This window comes from Salvelinus fontinalis, chromosome 26, assembly GCF_029448725.1.
Source record: "Salvelinus fontinalis isolate EN_2023a chromosome 26, ASM2944872v1, whole genome shotgun sequence".
In the NCBI taxonomy this organism is placed as follows: Eukaryota; Metazoa; Chordata; class Actinopteri; order Salmoniformes; family Salmonidae; genus Salvelinus; species Salvelinus fontinalis.
Window position 1 is genome coordinate 21,499,293 of NC_074690.1, and position 15,308 is coordinate 21,514,600.

The following is a 15,308-nucleotide window of genomic DNA, read 5'->3' on the forward strand; positions in this document are numbered from 1 at the left end:
TTGGTGAGTGAATTCGGAAAGTATTCAGACCTTCAGTTTTCCACATTTTGTTACGTTAAAGCCTTATTCTAAAATTGATTAAATAGTTCCCCCCCCCTCATCGATCTACACACAATACCCCATAATGGCACAGCAAAACCAGATTTTGAATAACTGAAATAACACATTTACATAAGTATTCAGACCCTATACTCAGTACCCTATACCCATGCCAGGTTGCAGTTGTAAATACGAACTTGTTCTCAACTGGCCTACCTGGTTAAATAAAGGTGAAATAATAAATAAATAAAAAATACTTTGTTTAAGCAGCGATTACAGCCTTGAGTCTTCTTGGGTATGACACTACAAGCTTGGCACATGTATTTGGGGAGTTTTTCCCATTCTTCTCTGCAGATCCTCTCAAGCTCTGTCAGGTTGGATGGGGAGCATCGCTGCACAGCCATTTTTGTTGTCCCCAGTCTGAGGTCTTGAGTGCTCTGGAGCAGGTTTTCATCTCCGTTCATCTTTCCCTCGATCCTAACTAGTCTCCCAGTCCCTGCTGCTGAAAGACATCCCCACAGCATGATGCTGCCACCACCATGCTTCACCGTAGGGATGGTGCCAGGTTTCCTCCAGACGGGACGCTTGGCATTCAGGCCAAAGAGTTAAATCTTGGTTTCATCAGACCAGAGAATCTTGTTTCTCATGGTCTGAGAGTCATTTAGGTTCCTTTTGGTAAACTCCAAGCGGGATGTCATGTGACTTTTACTGAGGAGTGGCTTCTGTCTGGCCACTCTACCATAAAGGCCTGATTGGTGGAGTGCTACAGAGATGGTTGTCCTCCTGGAAGTTTCTTCTACCTCCATACGAGGAACTCTGTCAGAGTGACCATCAGGTTCTTGGTCACCCCCCTGACCAAGGCCATTCTCCCCTGATTGCTCAGTTTGGCCAGGCAGCCAGCTCTAGGAAGAGTCTCCAAACTTCTTACATTTAAGAATGATGGAGGCCACAGTGTTCTTGGGGACCTTCAATTCTGCAGAACTTTTTTGGTACCCTTCCCCAGATCTGTGCCTCTACACAATCCTGTCTTGGATCTCCACGGACAAATCCTTCAACCTCATGCATTGGTTTTTGCTCTGACATGCGCTGTCAACTGTGGAACCTTACATAGACAGGTGTGTGCCTTACCAAATCATGTCCAATCAATTGAATGTACCACAGGTGGACTCCAATCAAGTTCTAGAAACATCTCAAGGATGATCAACGGACACACAATGCACCTGAGCTCAGTTTTGAGTCTCATAGCAAATACTTATGTAAATGTGATATTTATGTTTTTTCTTTTTAATACATTTGCAAAAATTTCTAAAAACCTGTTTTCGCTGTCATTATGGGGTAGTGTGTAGATTGACGCAGAAAAAAAATGGTTTAATCCATTTTAGAATAAGGCTGTAATGTAACAAAATGTGGAAAAAGTGAAGCCTGATAACTTTCATGAATGCACTGTATGTGTTTGCAATGCAGTGTGTGTAACAGTACATTTGCGTGTTTTTGTGTGATGTATACTCACTGTGCCAGTGGTGTCTCCAGTATGGTTGGTGTGTGCTGGTCAGGCAGACTGCCAGGCTTGTACTTGGGGCTGAATTGGATCAGGTGATGTCTGATGACTCCCACCAGCTCCTGGGCCTTAGGGTCCAGACTCACCCTGGTGAGGGAAACACATATACCCTACCAGTCAAAAGTTTTAGAACACCTACTCATTGAAGGGTTTTTCTTTAATAGTGAAGACATCAAAACTATGAAATAACACATATGGAATCATGTAGTAACCAAAAAAGTGTTACACAAATCAAAAATATTTTATATTTGAGATTCTTCAAATAGCCACCCTTTGCCTTGATGGCAGCTTTGCACACTCTTGGCATTCTCTCAACCAGCTTCATGAGGTAATCACCTGGAATGCATTTCAATTAACAGGTGTGCCTTCTTAAAAGTTAATTTTGGAATTTCTTTCCTTCTTAATGTGTTTGAGCCAATCAGTTGTGTTGTGACAAGGTATACAGAAGATATCCCTATTTGGTAAAAGACCAAGTTCATATTATGGCAAGAACAGCTCAAATAAGCAAAGAGAAACCACAGTCCGTCATTACTTTAAGACATGAAGGCCAGTCAATACAGAACATAAAGAACTTTGAAAGTTTCTTCAGGTGCAGTCGCAAAAACCATCTAGCGCTATGATGAAACTGGCTCTCATGAGGACCGCCACAGGAATGGAACACCCAGAGTTACCTCTGCTGCAGAGGATTAGTTCATTAGAGTTACCAGCCACAGAAATTGCAGCCCAAATAAATGCTTCACAGAGTTCAAGTAACAAACACATCTCAACATCAAATGTTCAGAGGAAACTGCGGTGATCAGGCCTTCATGGTCAAAATGCTGAAATGAAACCACTACTAAAGGACACCAATAGTAATAAGAGAATTGCTTAGACCAACAAACACAAGAAATGGACATTAGACTGGTGGAAATTTGTCCTTTGGTCTGGAGTCCAAATTGGAGATTTTTGGTTCCAACCGCAATGTCTTTGTGAGATGCTGTGGGTGAACGGATGATCTCTGCATGTGTATTTCACACTTAACGTTTCGACAGGCAAGCTGTCTTCATCAGGGTATAATCACAAACACTGCAGGGTGACTCGTTTATATAGTGTCAAAAGACACACAGGTGTCGTAATCATGGCCAAGTATGGCCTAATATCATTGGTTAATTCTCAAATATTAAAATGGCATACAAAGAACAGCATACAAAATACAAATTGATTGCATACGATCATAGATTCATTTTAGACAACACAAGCTTACAAACAATTACAAATGGCAAAAGTCACAATAATCATAAGAATAGCTTCAGATCAAAGTCTACGTTGAGACCGAAGAGAGCAACGGTCTTTAAGTTAAAGATCCAGGCAGCCTCTCGTTTTAACAATAAATTGTTGAGGTCAACCCCTCTCCTAGGGAGGGTGACATGTTCGATGCCAATATAACGCAGAGACAAAATCGAGTGGTTTGTTCCAAAAAGCATGGAGGACGATGTGTTATGGTGTGGGGGTGCTTTGCTGGTGACACAGTCTGTGATTTATTTAGAATTCAAGGCCCACTTAACCAGCATGGCTACCACAGCATTCTGCAGTGATACGCCATTCCATCTGGTTTGGGCTTACTGGGACTATCATTTGTTTTTCCACAGGACAATGATCCAACACACCTCCAGGCTGTGTAATGGCTATTTTACCAAGAAGGAGAGTGATGAGTGCTGCATCAGATGACCTGGCGTCCACAATCCCCCAACCTAACCGATTTTGGGCCAGGCTAGGAGACATACTGTACAGGCTCTTCAAGGCTGGAGAGACTCCTGGATTACTGCCATGAAGTCAGCCAAAAGCTAGAGGGTAAGGTTTCTTCCTTCGAGACAGATTTGAACCAGCGACCTAAGGACCACTGCTATTTACCTACAGTCCTCTGCTCTACCAACTGAGCTATCGAAGGGGTGCAGAGTCAACAGTATTATCTGTGAGTTGTGAGTGGACAATAGGGGCTAAACAACAGTGTACAATAGGGGGACAAACTGTCCAGAGAATATCCCTCATTGGTGTGTGTTACAGTAGACATGCTTTGAAATTCTATTTAATGGGTGTATATATTGGTCTGCTCATCATGACCTCTGACCTGAAGGCGATGACGCTGCCAGGGGTGAGGCGCTCGAAGATGATCTCCTGGACAAACTCACTGCTGCCCTTAGACGTCACGCCTGCGTGTTTTACAACACCACTATCTTTCAGCTGGGGTGACAGGGGACACAGAAGACCAGGGGTGAATAATGTTTCACTACCACATAAAACAGTATGAAGGTCCACAATGGGCGATTGAGAGGAGAGGACAATTATGAATCGGCTTTTGCTGGTCTATATAACCAAATATTGTGTGTAGATTGAGGAGGATTTTATTTTTCATTAATTTTAGAATAAGGCTGTAACGTAACAAAATGTGGAAAAAGTTAAGGGGTCTGAATCTTTTCTAAATGCACAGTGAACTAAATGGCATTCAATAGAAACTGACAAACATTCCAGACAGAATATAGACACAATACCAGCTTGTGAAATGTAACCAGATGCCACTGAAGCTTCTTGTTTTTCAAGACCCAGTCTGAAAATGGATTTGTTTGGATTGAGAGGAAATATTTGTCACAAGGCGATCTTTACTGCTCAAGCCCATTGTGACAGGAGGCCTAAACAACTAATTATTACCCACGTTCCTAGCGTCACACTACCTGGATGTGCTCCTTAATCTCCACGGTGTACTCCGGCATGCCGTTGATGTACTTCTCGCATTTCTTGTAGGTGCCGGCTTGCCGGTCAATGATACGCGCCTCCAGAATGACCTCCTCAATTTTACCTGGAAATGGAGAGAGATGAAGGGGATTGTGTTAAAATAGTAGGTGCATCCAGGTCAGTAGAGTTCTCCTGTGCCTCTCTTGACATTTTTTTTCTCCAATTATACTGGTTTTAAATAATCCCTGACTAAGATGGCTGCCATTATCAGCACATTCTAGAGTTCTGAAGATGAATGACATAGGCCACAACTATAATTGTATTTCTATAGATAACCCATTCTGAGGACAGTGTCCTGTTTATGGTAACAGTGAAGCATCACACCAGGGATAAACATGGGTGGAACCTCCTTCCTGTACTGGTGGTGTTTGGGGTTGTGGAAGGCAGTGCGACACACGGCCACCACAGACTGGTGGGTGCTGGGACAGTGACGCGTCACCGCCACAATGTCCTCGTCCACCTGGTCAACGTACACCTAGGAGAGGGCCAGGGGACAAGCAGTGTTACAAACAACTTTTATCAGGCAAATACATTTCCACATTCACACACACATACTGACCTGAATACTGAAGAGGGCCAATGCTAAAATGATCCTTTGGTTATTATCGACGACTCTTCACACGTCAAAGGACTAAATAGGAGTAACTGCTATGCCATATCTATTTAATCCAGTCTACAATTACCATTCACCATGTTGCCAATACCCATTCAAAAGGACTATGGATATGGGCGAGGAATTGGTTTGGGATTGAGTCAGACGAACACCCATTCCCCCACACACCCACCTGGTTGAAGCCCTTGGAAGCCAGTTCCTGGTGCATTTTGTTGAGGGCCAGCTTGCCAGCGATGATACCCGTCTTCAGGTTGACCTCCCCGGGTGACGAGGCCTTGGCTTCAGGGTTCCACTTGGGGTAGAAACGCTCCTCCTTGACCACTGAGATCTACAGGCAGACAGGCAGGGGAGATGGTCACTAAAGAGTCTAGTCCAGGCAGGAGAGATGTTCACTAAAGAGTCTAGGCAGGAGATGGTCACTAAAGAGTCTAGTCCAGGCAGGAGAGATGTTCACTAAAGAGTCTAGTCCAGGCAGGAGATGGTCACTAAAGAGCCTAGTCCAGGCAGCGGTACTCAAGTACTATTTGAGAAGGTCCAGTCCCACAAATTTCCTAGATGGCAAAGGTCCGGATGGATATTGTCATTTAAATCGGCATAGTAACAAACCCCCACGGCAGGTAGCCTAGTGGTTAGAGCGTTGGACTAGTAACCGAAAGAGTTACTAGTCCCCGAACTGACAAGGTAAAAATCTGTTGTTCTGCCCCTGAACAAGGCAGTTAACACACTGTTCCTAGGCATCATTGTAAATAAGAATTTGTTCTTACCTGACTTGCCTAGTTAAATAAAGATTTTAAAAAACAACAAAAAATATTCACACCCCTCATATTGGCGTAGAGAACATTTTGCAGTTTTAAACATAATTTCCTGCAATTCTACAAATGTTGCTATGGGCCGGAGAGAAATGTTGCAGTTATAAATCTCCTTTCCTGAAGCTCTACATATGATACCAGGGGTAACTAGTTACCATCATTCTAAACTCCTTGGTTTTATACTTAAAGTGATTTAAGATATTGTGACGCTATAGTGGTGTATATGCATTTAAGATATACAAATATCTGTCTAAAAGTCATTATACTGTTATGACCAAGAAAAGGTGTGAGAGTTACCTGGTGAGGCACCATCTCATCATATCCCCTGGTGCTGCCAGAGCAACAGCAGGCCATTGAGACGATGGCAGAACTGGGGAGCGAGTCATACGCAGAGCGGAGCTGGAACATAGACAACAACAAAGGAATTGACACACACCAAGGTTTGTGGTTGTCTTTTTTTTTTCCCACTAGGGGAAATGTTCCCAGAGAGTGAACATGGAGAGAGCACACACACCTCACTGGAGTTTCATATTGTACTGGAATTAAACCAAAAGTTCATACTGAAATCAACCAGGCTCTCAACAGGGTGAAGCCCCTACAGATCACCTTGTTGCAGGAGAACTTTCCTGCAATGCACACAATAGCATTCCACTTAGAATGCATGGACAATATAATTTCTTCATTCTAAGCAGTAGTACGCCAGCTATTGTGCATATTGAAATAGTGCCTAGATATTTTATTTACAGCAATGAAATAGCAATGGCCACTATAACACTGTGATGTACCTGAATAGCGGAACTCAAGGATAGGCTAAGAATAAAGTACCTGGATGGGGCACTCGTTGTCATGGGTGACGTCCAGGAACATGGCGTGGGCGATGCTGGGCACCAGGGGGCGGAGGCTGGGCTGGACGAAGGCCCCGACGGGCTCCCCTCCGTACCTGTACACAAGTCTGCCCTCCTCGTGACTGTCCCCTGCACTCATTGCCTCTGGAGGGGCCAGGAAGGGAGGGAGAGGGAGGGGTTCACAGTTACACCACTGTATTAGTTTGTAGTCTTTTCAATCACACACAATGGTGTAAACATGCAGGAATTGAGAACGCCCGTTGGTACAATGTTTCATTCACAGATGCAGTGATGCGTTAACCTGGTCTCAGATCTGTTTGGGGTGTCTTACCAACTCCTATGGTCATTAAAGACAAGAACCAAAGGAGTTGGCAAGACGGCACAAACCATTCTGGGACCAAGCTAGTGGTGTGCAATCCTACCTCTGATGAGCGAGGTAATGCCTAGCTTAGTCACAAAGACATTGTCCAGGTCCTCGCTGCCCGTGAACAGCTCAGCCACCACGTACAGACTGGGCCTCAACACACGAGCCACGTCCAACATGTACTACATGTCCACATCCACAGGTCAGTCAACGGTGGGTTAAAGCACAGAGAGGGTGGGGGTAGAGGAAGGAGAGGGAGAGGGAGAAGAAGTCGAAATGTAGGGAAGTACGGCGAAGCTAAGCAGGAAAGCAGGTTAGTATGGAAGAGGGGTCATGGGGGGGTTCAAGGTTCAAAAGAAAACATGCCAAACACCAAACCAAACAAAGAGACAGAAATATGAGAAGGGAACCGATAAAGGGGTGAGGAGGACGCCAATGATAAAGGTCAATGAGGTGTTTAGACCAGGAGTAAAAGAAAGGTGATATGTTTAATGCAAAAATGTTTAGCAGAGAGCGAGATAGTATGTAAAGTGAGGTATAGGAATGATGAAATGAGGGTTGTAAATGGGAGATATTAGAGAGACACACAGAAAAAGACAAAAACAGAGACTAGATTTAGTGTCATGCCAAAACAAAACGTTTTTTGGTAACACTTTATTTTACAGTCCTAAGATGGTATTTGGTGTTTACTCAAAAATGATGTTGTAACCAACGATACTTTCTGGTATATGCTTTGAAGAAACTGGTACCAGATGTTACAAATATATCTGTTTTTCAATTAAATCTCAATAATGCAATTATTATGTCATTTAAATAAACATTTTCAATGGAATGTCTAGTAAACACCAGATACGTCAAATAAAGTGTAACCTGGGATTTAACCCACACCACTCCAGTGCTGTATCTAATACATGTCAATGTCCGGTACCTCTGACAAGACTGGTTATCCCCAGGCGGTTAACAAACACATTGTCAATGAGTTCGCTGCCCGTAAAGAGCTCAGCGATTACATACAGGTTGGGCCTGACCGCCCTGGCTGCAGACAGCATGTGCTACGGAAGGAGAGTGGTTTCAGTAATGACATTGTTTTGTCACTTTACAGCGAATTATCACTAACTTTACTCATACATCAACCGTATCAATTATCTTGGAAGATACCTGAATCGTATTAATTGGCCATACAGTAACGTTCTGGGTTTCATAGATAGTATGGCCTACATGGATTGTAATAACAAACTCAATGGCTCAGACTGAATGGAATTGTGTACAGTACCTCAGCGACATGCAGAGGGGTGGAGTGACAGTTGTCCAGGCGGACCCCAGCGAAGTGCTTGGCCGTGATCTCTGTGTACTTCTGCATGTGGGCCCACAGGTAGGGACAGTCCTCGGGCTTGTTGCCGTAGCGAAGTTTGACACTGTCGCCCCAGCAGATCAACTCTCTCCTGATGTACACGTTGGAGCCTGGAAAGATGGAGGCATTTGTTATCTTTAAATTCTCAGAGACTTGGCCTTTAGCTCCCCCTTGTGGAATGATCAGGTTACCACAGAACCAGCATCACTATTTCCAGCTTTTTGTTTCTAAAGTCTGAACTAAAAATGTTTCTTTATATTCATATATCACTTAGGCTAAATATGTTTGGTAAGAAAGCAGTTGTTCTTAATCAGAGTGACTAGTTCACGCATCGCTACACTGTTTGCGTGTCATTGACCCATAGAGAGACACTGGTCTTTGCCCTGAAGAAAAGAGTGAGCGTAAAGTTATATCTTCCTTAGCTGAATGTGCTTATTGTAAGTTGTTCTAGATAAAAGCACACGTTTGAATTATTATAATTTAAAACAATTGACTGAGCTCCAACATCCCCAGAGCTGGGGCACAGTGGAGAAATCGTCAGAAGTGAAGATTATTTTGTTGCTGCCTAAGTGCCAGCCGGCACAATGGGTAGGAATGAATGAATGTAAAATAAAACGTGTGGACCTGGCTCAGCAAAGTTCCTAAGAGGGTCATCTCCCATCACCCAGCCGTTGTGAGCCAGGAAGTGACGGGCCTTGTCTGGCTGGTCCATCATTGTCAGGTCATCCTCCAGGCTTTTCTCCTCGAATGGGAAGGTGAAGTATCTGTCAACATACAAAATAATTTATTTATTTGTATCCAGAATTAGATGTGTAAACAAATGACCCAAATTGTATTTAGATGTGCATGCTGCTAAGGCTCTAAGGAAGGCACTCCTGTTTAAATAAGCTTAGCATGAAATAATCGCTGATGTCACAGATGGAACTCCCCGTTTTTTCAATGCCAGGAAATAAAGTTAATCTCCTTCTTTGACATTACAGTCCTAATACTCTAGACCCTGTTTCTAAATCTGTTTTTATATTAATGTGAGTGAACTAATTAGTCAAGCCTTTTAAAAACTACATACAGTCAGCACACACAGCATACCTGGTAACAATAGGGTCTTTCCTGGTGACGGGGCCCAGCTTGGGCCCGTGGTCAGCCAGGCGCTCATAAACTACATTTCCCACGATGCAGTTAGCAGCCTGTTTGAAAAAGAATAAGCAGAACAAAGAATTGTAAAATGGACGGACTACATTACCCAGAAACACGTATGGAACATACCAGAGCTACTGCTGGGGGTGGCGGGAGTGTGTCCTACCTGCTCCTGGTGGTGTAACATCTGCTGGTACTGCTCTTTATTGATCTCCTCCAATCTCCCCCACAGCCAGTTACAGGCCTCCAGAATGGCTTGAGGACTGCGGCTGGACAGGGACAAAGAATCGACAATGTGCAGGATGAGACTTGGTTATAGATTTGGGGATCGATTCATTCAAGAGAATCTACTCAAACTCATGTTAAGTCATGACCATCGGTTCATCATGATCACACACACACACACACACACACACACACACACACACACACACACACACACACACACACACACACACACACACACACACACACACACACACACACACACACACACACACACACACACACACACACACACACACACACACACACACACCTGTGAGGCACAAAGGTCTCTAGTGCAGAGTCCATATCCACTTTATTTCCGAACCGTCTGAACATGGGGTCCTGGATGATCTTAAGTCCCTGTTTACCCCCAGTCTTCTTCTGGTCTGGTTTTGCTCCTGAGTCCAATCACATAATACCACAACACATAAATGACTTCAATACCAACACATTCAAGCATATCCTCAATACCAAAACACAATTTCTCTGACTGAGAAATTATAGCTGCCAAAAAAGGAACATTGGAAAATGATAAATCAACAACACTTTTGCAAATTCTCCTCATTTATATAATTTATTTTTTATGGAGTCATTTGTTTCACATCAGACATGGACAAACTCCCACTGAGGTGGAGGTAGGTGTCTGTTTGACTGTGACTTGGCTCTACTTCTCATGCGAATCGATACACGGTCACTGTTCGGACTAGAGGTCGACCGATTATGATTTTTCAACACCGATACCGATTATTGAAGGACCAAAAAAGCCGATACCGATTAATCGGCCGATTTTTAAAATGTATTTGTAATAATGACAATTACAACAATACTGAATGAACACGAAAGCTAAAGTTTAAGTTCCTTGCTCAGAACATGAGAACATATGAAAGCTGGTGGTTCCTTTTATCATGAGTCTTCAATATTCCCAGGTAAGAAGTTTTAGGTTGTAGTTATTATAGGAATTATAGTACTATTTCTCTCTATAAGATTTGTATTTCATATACCTTTGACTATTGGATGTTCTTATAGGCACTTTAGTATTGCCAGTGTAACAGTATAACTTCCATCCCTCTCCTCGCCGCTACCTGGGCTCGAACCAGGAACACATCGACAACAGCCACCCTCGAAGCAGCGTTTCCCATGCAGAGCAAGGGGAACAACTACTCCAAGTCTCAGAGCGAGTGACGTTTGAAACGCTATTAGCGCGCACCCCGCTAACTAGCTAGCCATTTAACATCGGTTACACCAGCCTAATCTCGGGAGTTGATAGGCTTGAAGTCATAAACAGCGCAATAGATGCTGGCAAACGCACGAAAGTGCTGTTTGAAAGAATGCTTCCGAGCCTGCTGCTGCCTACCACCGCTCAGTCAGACTGCTCTATCAAATCATAGACTTAATTATAACATAACACAGAAATACGAGCCTTAGGTCATTAATATGGTTGAATCCGGAAACTATCATTTCAAAAACAAAACGTTTATTCTTTCAGTGAAATACGGAACCGTTACGTATTTTATCTAACGGTGGCATCCATAAGTCTAAATATTCCTGTTACATTGCACAACCTTCAATGTTATGTCATAATTACGTAAAATTCTGGCAAATTAGTTCGCAATGAGCCAGGCGGCCCAAACTGTTGCATATACCCTATATACCCCATATACCCTATATATAGACTCTGCGTGCAATGAACGCAATAGAAGTGACACAATTTCACCTGGTTAATATTGCCTGCTAACCTGGATTTGTTTTAGCTAAATATGCAGGTTTAAAAATATATACTTCTATGTATTGATTTTTTAAAAGGCATTGATGTTTATGGTTAGGTACATGTTGGAGGAACAAGTCCTTTTTCGCGAATGCGCACCGCATCGATTATATGCAACGCAGGACACGATAGATAAACTAGTAATATCATCAACCATGTGTAGTTATAACTAGTGATTATTATTGATTGATTGATTGTTTTTTATAAGATAAGTTTAATGATAGCTAGCAACTTACCTTGGCTTCTTACTGCATTCGCGTAACAGGCGGGCTCCTCGTGAGGCAGGTGGTTAGAGCGTTGGACTAGTTAACCGTAAGGTTGCAAGATTGAATCCCTGAGCTGACATGGTAAAAATCTGTCTTTCTGCCCCTGAACAAGGCAGTTATCCCACCGTTTCTAGGCTGTCATTGAAAATAAGAATGTGTTCTTAACTGACTTGCCTAGTTAAATAAAGGTGTAAAAAAATATATATATATTATATATATATATATATATATAAATAAATAAAAATCGGCGTACAAAATTACCGATTTCCGATTGAAAACTTGAAATCGGCCCTAATTAATCGGCCATTCCGATTAATCGGTCGACCTCTAGTTTGGACAGGTGGAGCTCATGAGAAGAGGAGATGGTTACTCTTTTGAACAACACTCTGACATAAGGTGTTTATAAATCAAAGGTATATTCATTAGTGTACACCATAGCAAACCGTAACCGCAGATGTCATGAACAGAAAGATAAAAACAGTGCTCAGTTGAATGCTCTCACCTTCTGTGAGCAGGGTCCTGAACTCCTCCACAGTGCTCTCGATTTTGACCTGGAAGAATTCCCACAGCTTGACCTTGGGGAACACCTGCTCCCACAAAACATTGCGGATCGCCTTAGGGAGGTAAAACAAAAAAATAAAGGTTTAGGTCTTCACAAAAGGAGCTCACAATTTCATTAAGACAAACCGAACGAGGTGTTATGTATAAGGCCCTGGAGTTTTTCCTGACCACATCTGACATGACCAGGAAAAACTCTAGACTACCATTATAGTGCTGTTGCCAGGGAACAAAAATTAAGTAAGCTTTCCTTAAAGGTCCAATGCAGCCATTTTTAACTCAATATCAAATCATTTCTGGATAACAATTAAGCACTGTGGTTGTTTTCATTTAAATTGTAAAAAAGAAATAGCTTGTTAGAAAATAGCAATTTCTCAAGTAAGAATTTTGCTAGGACTGTCTGGGAGTGGTCTGAGTGGAGAGGGGAAACTGAAAACTATATGTTATTGGTAGAGAGATTTGTAACTCTTTCTTATTGGTCTATTGACAAATTTACTCCATAGTGATGTCACCAGGCAGGCCAAAACTCCATCTCACCAAAACAGGCTGAAATGCCAGGCAGTCTCTTCAAACAGCTCTTACACTAAAACTGGATTATCATCTTTTTCCCAATTTTATTCCAACCTCAGTGTGGAAATATATATAAAACACAGAAATATCACATTTTTGACTGCACTGGGCCTTTAAGTTCCCGGTTTGAGGAAACCCTCCTGCTTATTCCCTCCTGATTCCAAGAATCCTTCAACCAGGATTTTTTATTTATTTATTTATTTATTATTTTATTTTTTTTAAACATGGGAATGTTGGGAAGGTTGGAATTTCACAATCCTAGCTGAGAAAGTAAACCTCAGACACTCACATTGAGGTGCCCCTCGTTTTGGACCTGGGCGGGGAGGCCCATAGCAGCGTACTTAGCGTCAGCCATGTTGCAGGTCATGTGCCATATGGCCCGGTCCAGGACCCAGGCTGACCTCAGGTGGGGGGAGTTGACCAGGTTGTAGCCACACTCAGGATGCTCCTTGATCCACGGGCTGTTGGCGGCTGCACAGGCAGGGGAAGCGCACAAAGCAACAGTTACCACACTGAAATTCTCAGTTATGGAGGACATTGAGGCCTTTGTCAAGGAATATTACAGAGGGGAATGAAGGTTCATTGATTCTATGCAGACACTCCCTGAGAACTAACGTTCTATCAGTGGTAGGATAATCGTTGGGCACATGACCAAAATGGCAGCGGTATCTCTTCACTCGAATAAACCCTAGACCCTTTTTTTTTTGCATTAAAAATATGTTGTTTTTATGTAAACACTGAAAATGTTCACTTTTGATCTAGGTTATTTCTCAGATAATACACATTCTAACCTGTTTATAATATGCACACATATGATAGAAAAGGGGAACTCTAACATAGGTAACCATTTCAGAGTGTTACATCATATCACAGCAGCGCAGACCCATTGGTACATCATTGTAAGCTGCACTGACCACAGACCATAGAGTTCAGCAGGTTTCTGGACATCAGTCAGCACATGGCCTTTAAGCTGCCATGGAGATAAGGTTTCTCTGACCATCTGACCTTTCACAATACTGGGTCTTGGCCATAGAGTGCTGCTCTCAAGACCTCATCCTCTCCAAGCCTTACCTAGGTTTCTGAAGCAGGCTACCTACAGTACACTGAACCTTATTACAGACACTTGTAAACCATAAAGGATACAACTGCCCTGAATAGAAACTAGTAGACAATAGAAAAACAACTGAACTACCTCCACGCAAACCCCACACTCAAACACTGAAGACAAAAGAAACCACCGCTGAACCAATGGCAAGGAGCCACTTTGACACAGGTTCTATTCAAAACACATCTAATCAATAGGAGCTTAAGTCAGCGAAAGCATTCTCTCTTTTAACTTAGCATGCTAGTCACATAGATTCTGTTATGCAACAGCTTGGCTGCAGGGCTGCACACACACAGACTGGGTTCACCAGCAGCCATGACCAAGTGGTGCAGAATTATCTAGGGAGGGTATTTTTAACACGCCACTCATCTTTAAAGCTCGCTCTAGACTCGAGGACCATGACTCGTCATTATTTTAGACACTGTGGCCTTTTCCTAGTGACCTTTCCCTAGTCTACATTCAGTAAGAGACATGCAGTATGCAAACATTGGCTAGAGTGGGACTTTAAAAATGTTGTAGATGTAGAGGTTATTTAAGGATATAAGACTGCTAAACTATGAATTGTGAGACCTGCCTGGCTCTTTGACAATGCTGGTACTTTTTCTCTGGACTTTGAGAGGAACTGCTCTTCAGGTATGGCCTCACAGTTACTGACTGTGACGCAACATCTCTAACCTAATACGCAGCTGTTGCAATGATCCTTCAACCAAACAGAGGGAGACACACGCACAGGCACACGTTCACCCCACGTCCCACCTACACACGCACACCTGTGTGATTGTAGACCACGTCAGTGATACAGATCATATTCCACTCTTTCTTCAGTTTCTGCACCAAATCTCCCACTTCTGTCCAGGTGTAGTTCTTTCCCGGTGGTGAAAACTCTGGGTTCAGGCTTAGTTGGTCAGCTAGGGAGTAGCAGGACCTGGAATTCCCTAGAGTCTGTAGTGGGGTGAAGTGGATCATGTTGTAGCCTGTGAAACAAACAAAATGCATTTGTTAATATCCAAGCATTGGAGCTAAATGTCCTCAGTTTACTTAGTTGATTAAGTTTCACACGAAAAACTCAGGGAATGGCATCCTCGCATGGCATGATAGCTACCCTTTCCATTTCACTTTAATGCATGTACGGTTATTACTACTACATACAGTATGCATTTTGGAACCAGCTTGTTAATGATTAAACTAACCCTCTTTCTATTGTCTAGTGAGGACAAGCCTGGGATATTGCAAAATGACAAGATGAAAATGTAGTGTAAACATTGACTTGGAATCATGAACTAAACTGGTGTCCG

The 15,308-nt window shown here is 42.8% G+C and overlaps 1 protein-coding gene across 5 annotated transcripts in view; it reads right to left on the reverse strand.

Annotated features, from left to right (window-relative positions):
- Positions 1-15,308, reverse strand: part of agla (amylo-alpha-1, 6-glucosidase, 4-alpha-glucanotransferase a) — a 29,914-nt gene that overhangs the window by 11,316 nt on the left and 3,290 nt on the right. For 4 of the 5 annotated variants that reach the window (XM_055883019.1, XM_055883021.1, XM_055883022.1 and 1 more), the window contains exons 5-20: positions 14,784-14,987; positions 13,198-13,379; positions 12,283-12,394; positions 10,021-10,147; positions 9,649-9,751; positions 9,435-9,532; positions 8,973-9,112; positions 8,271-8,458; positions 7,056-7,179; positions 6,614-6,777; positions 6,086-6,187; positions 5,152-5,307; positions 4,691-4,841; positions 4,306-4,430; positions 3,705-3,817; positions 1,550-1,684 (exon numbers count right to left, since the gene is read on the reverse strand). In XM_055883019.1, coding sequence (XP_055738994.1) covers positions 1,550-1,684; positions 3,705-3,817; positions 4,306-4,430; positions 4,691-4,841; positions 5,152-5,307; positions 6,086-6,187; positions 6,614-6,777; positions 7,056-7,179; positions 8,271-8,458; positions 8,973-9,112; positions 9,435-9,532; positions 9,649-9,751; positions 10,021-10,147; positions 12,283-12,394; positions 13,198-13,379; positions 14,784-14,987 — 2,224 coding nt within the window. Of the gene's footprint in view, positions 1-1,549; positions 1,685-3,704; positions 3,818-4,305; positions 4,431-4,690; positions 4,842-5,151; positions 5,308-6,085; positions 6,188-6,613; positions 6,778-7,055; positions 7,180-7,925; positions 8,050-8,270; positions 8,459-8,972; positions 9,113-9,434; positions 9,533-9,648; positions 9,752-10,020; positions 10,148-12,282; positions 12,395-13,197; positions 13,380-14,783; positions 14,988-15,308 lie in introns of all 5 variants that reach the window. The other variant, XM_055883020.1, reaches the window with a different exon arrangement.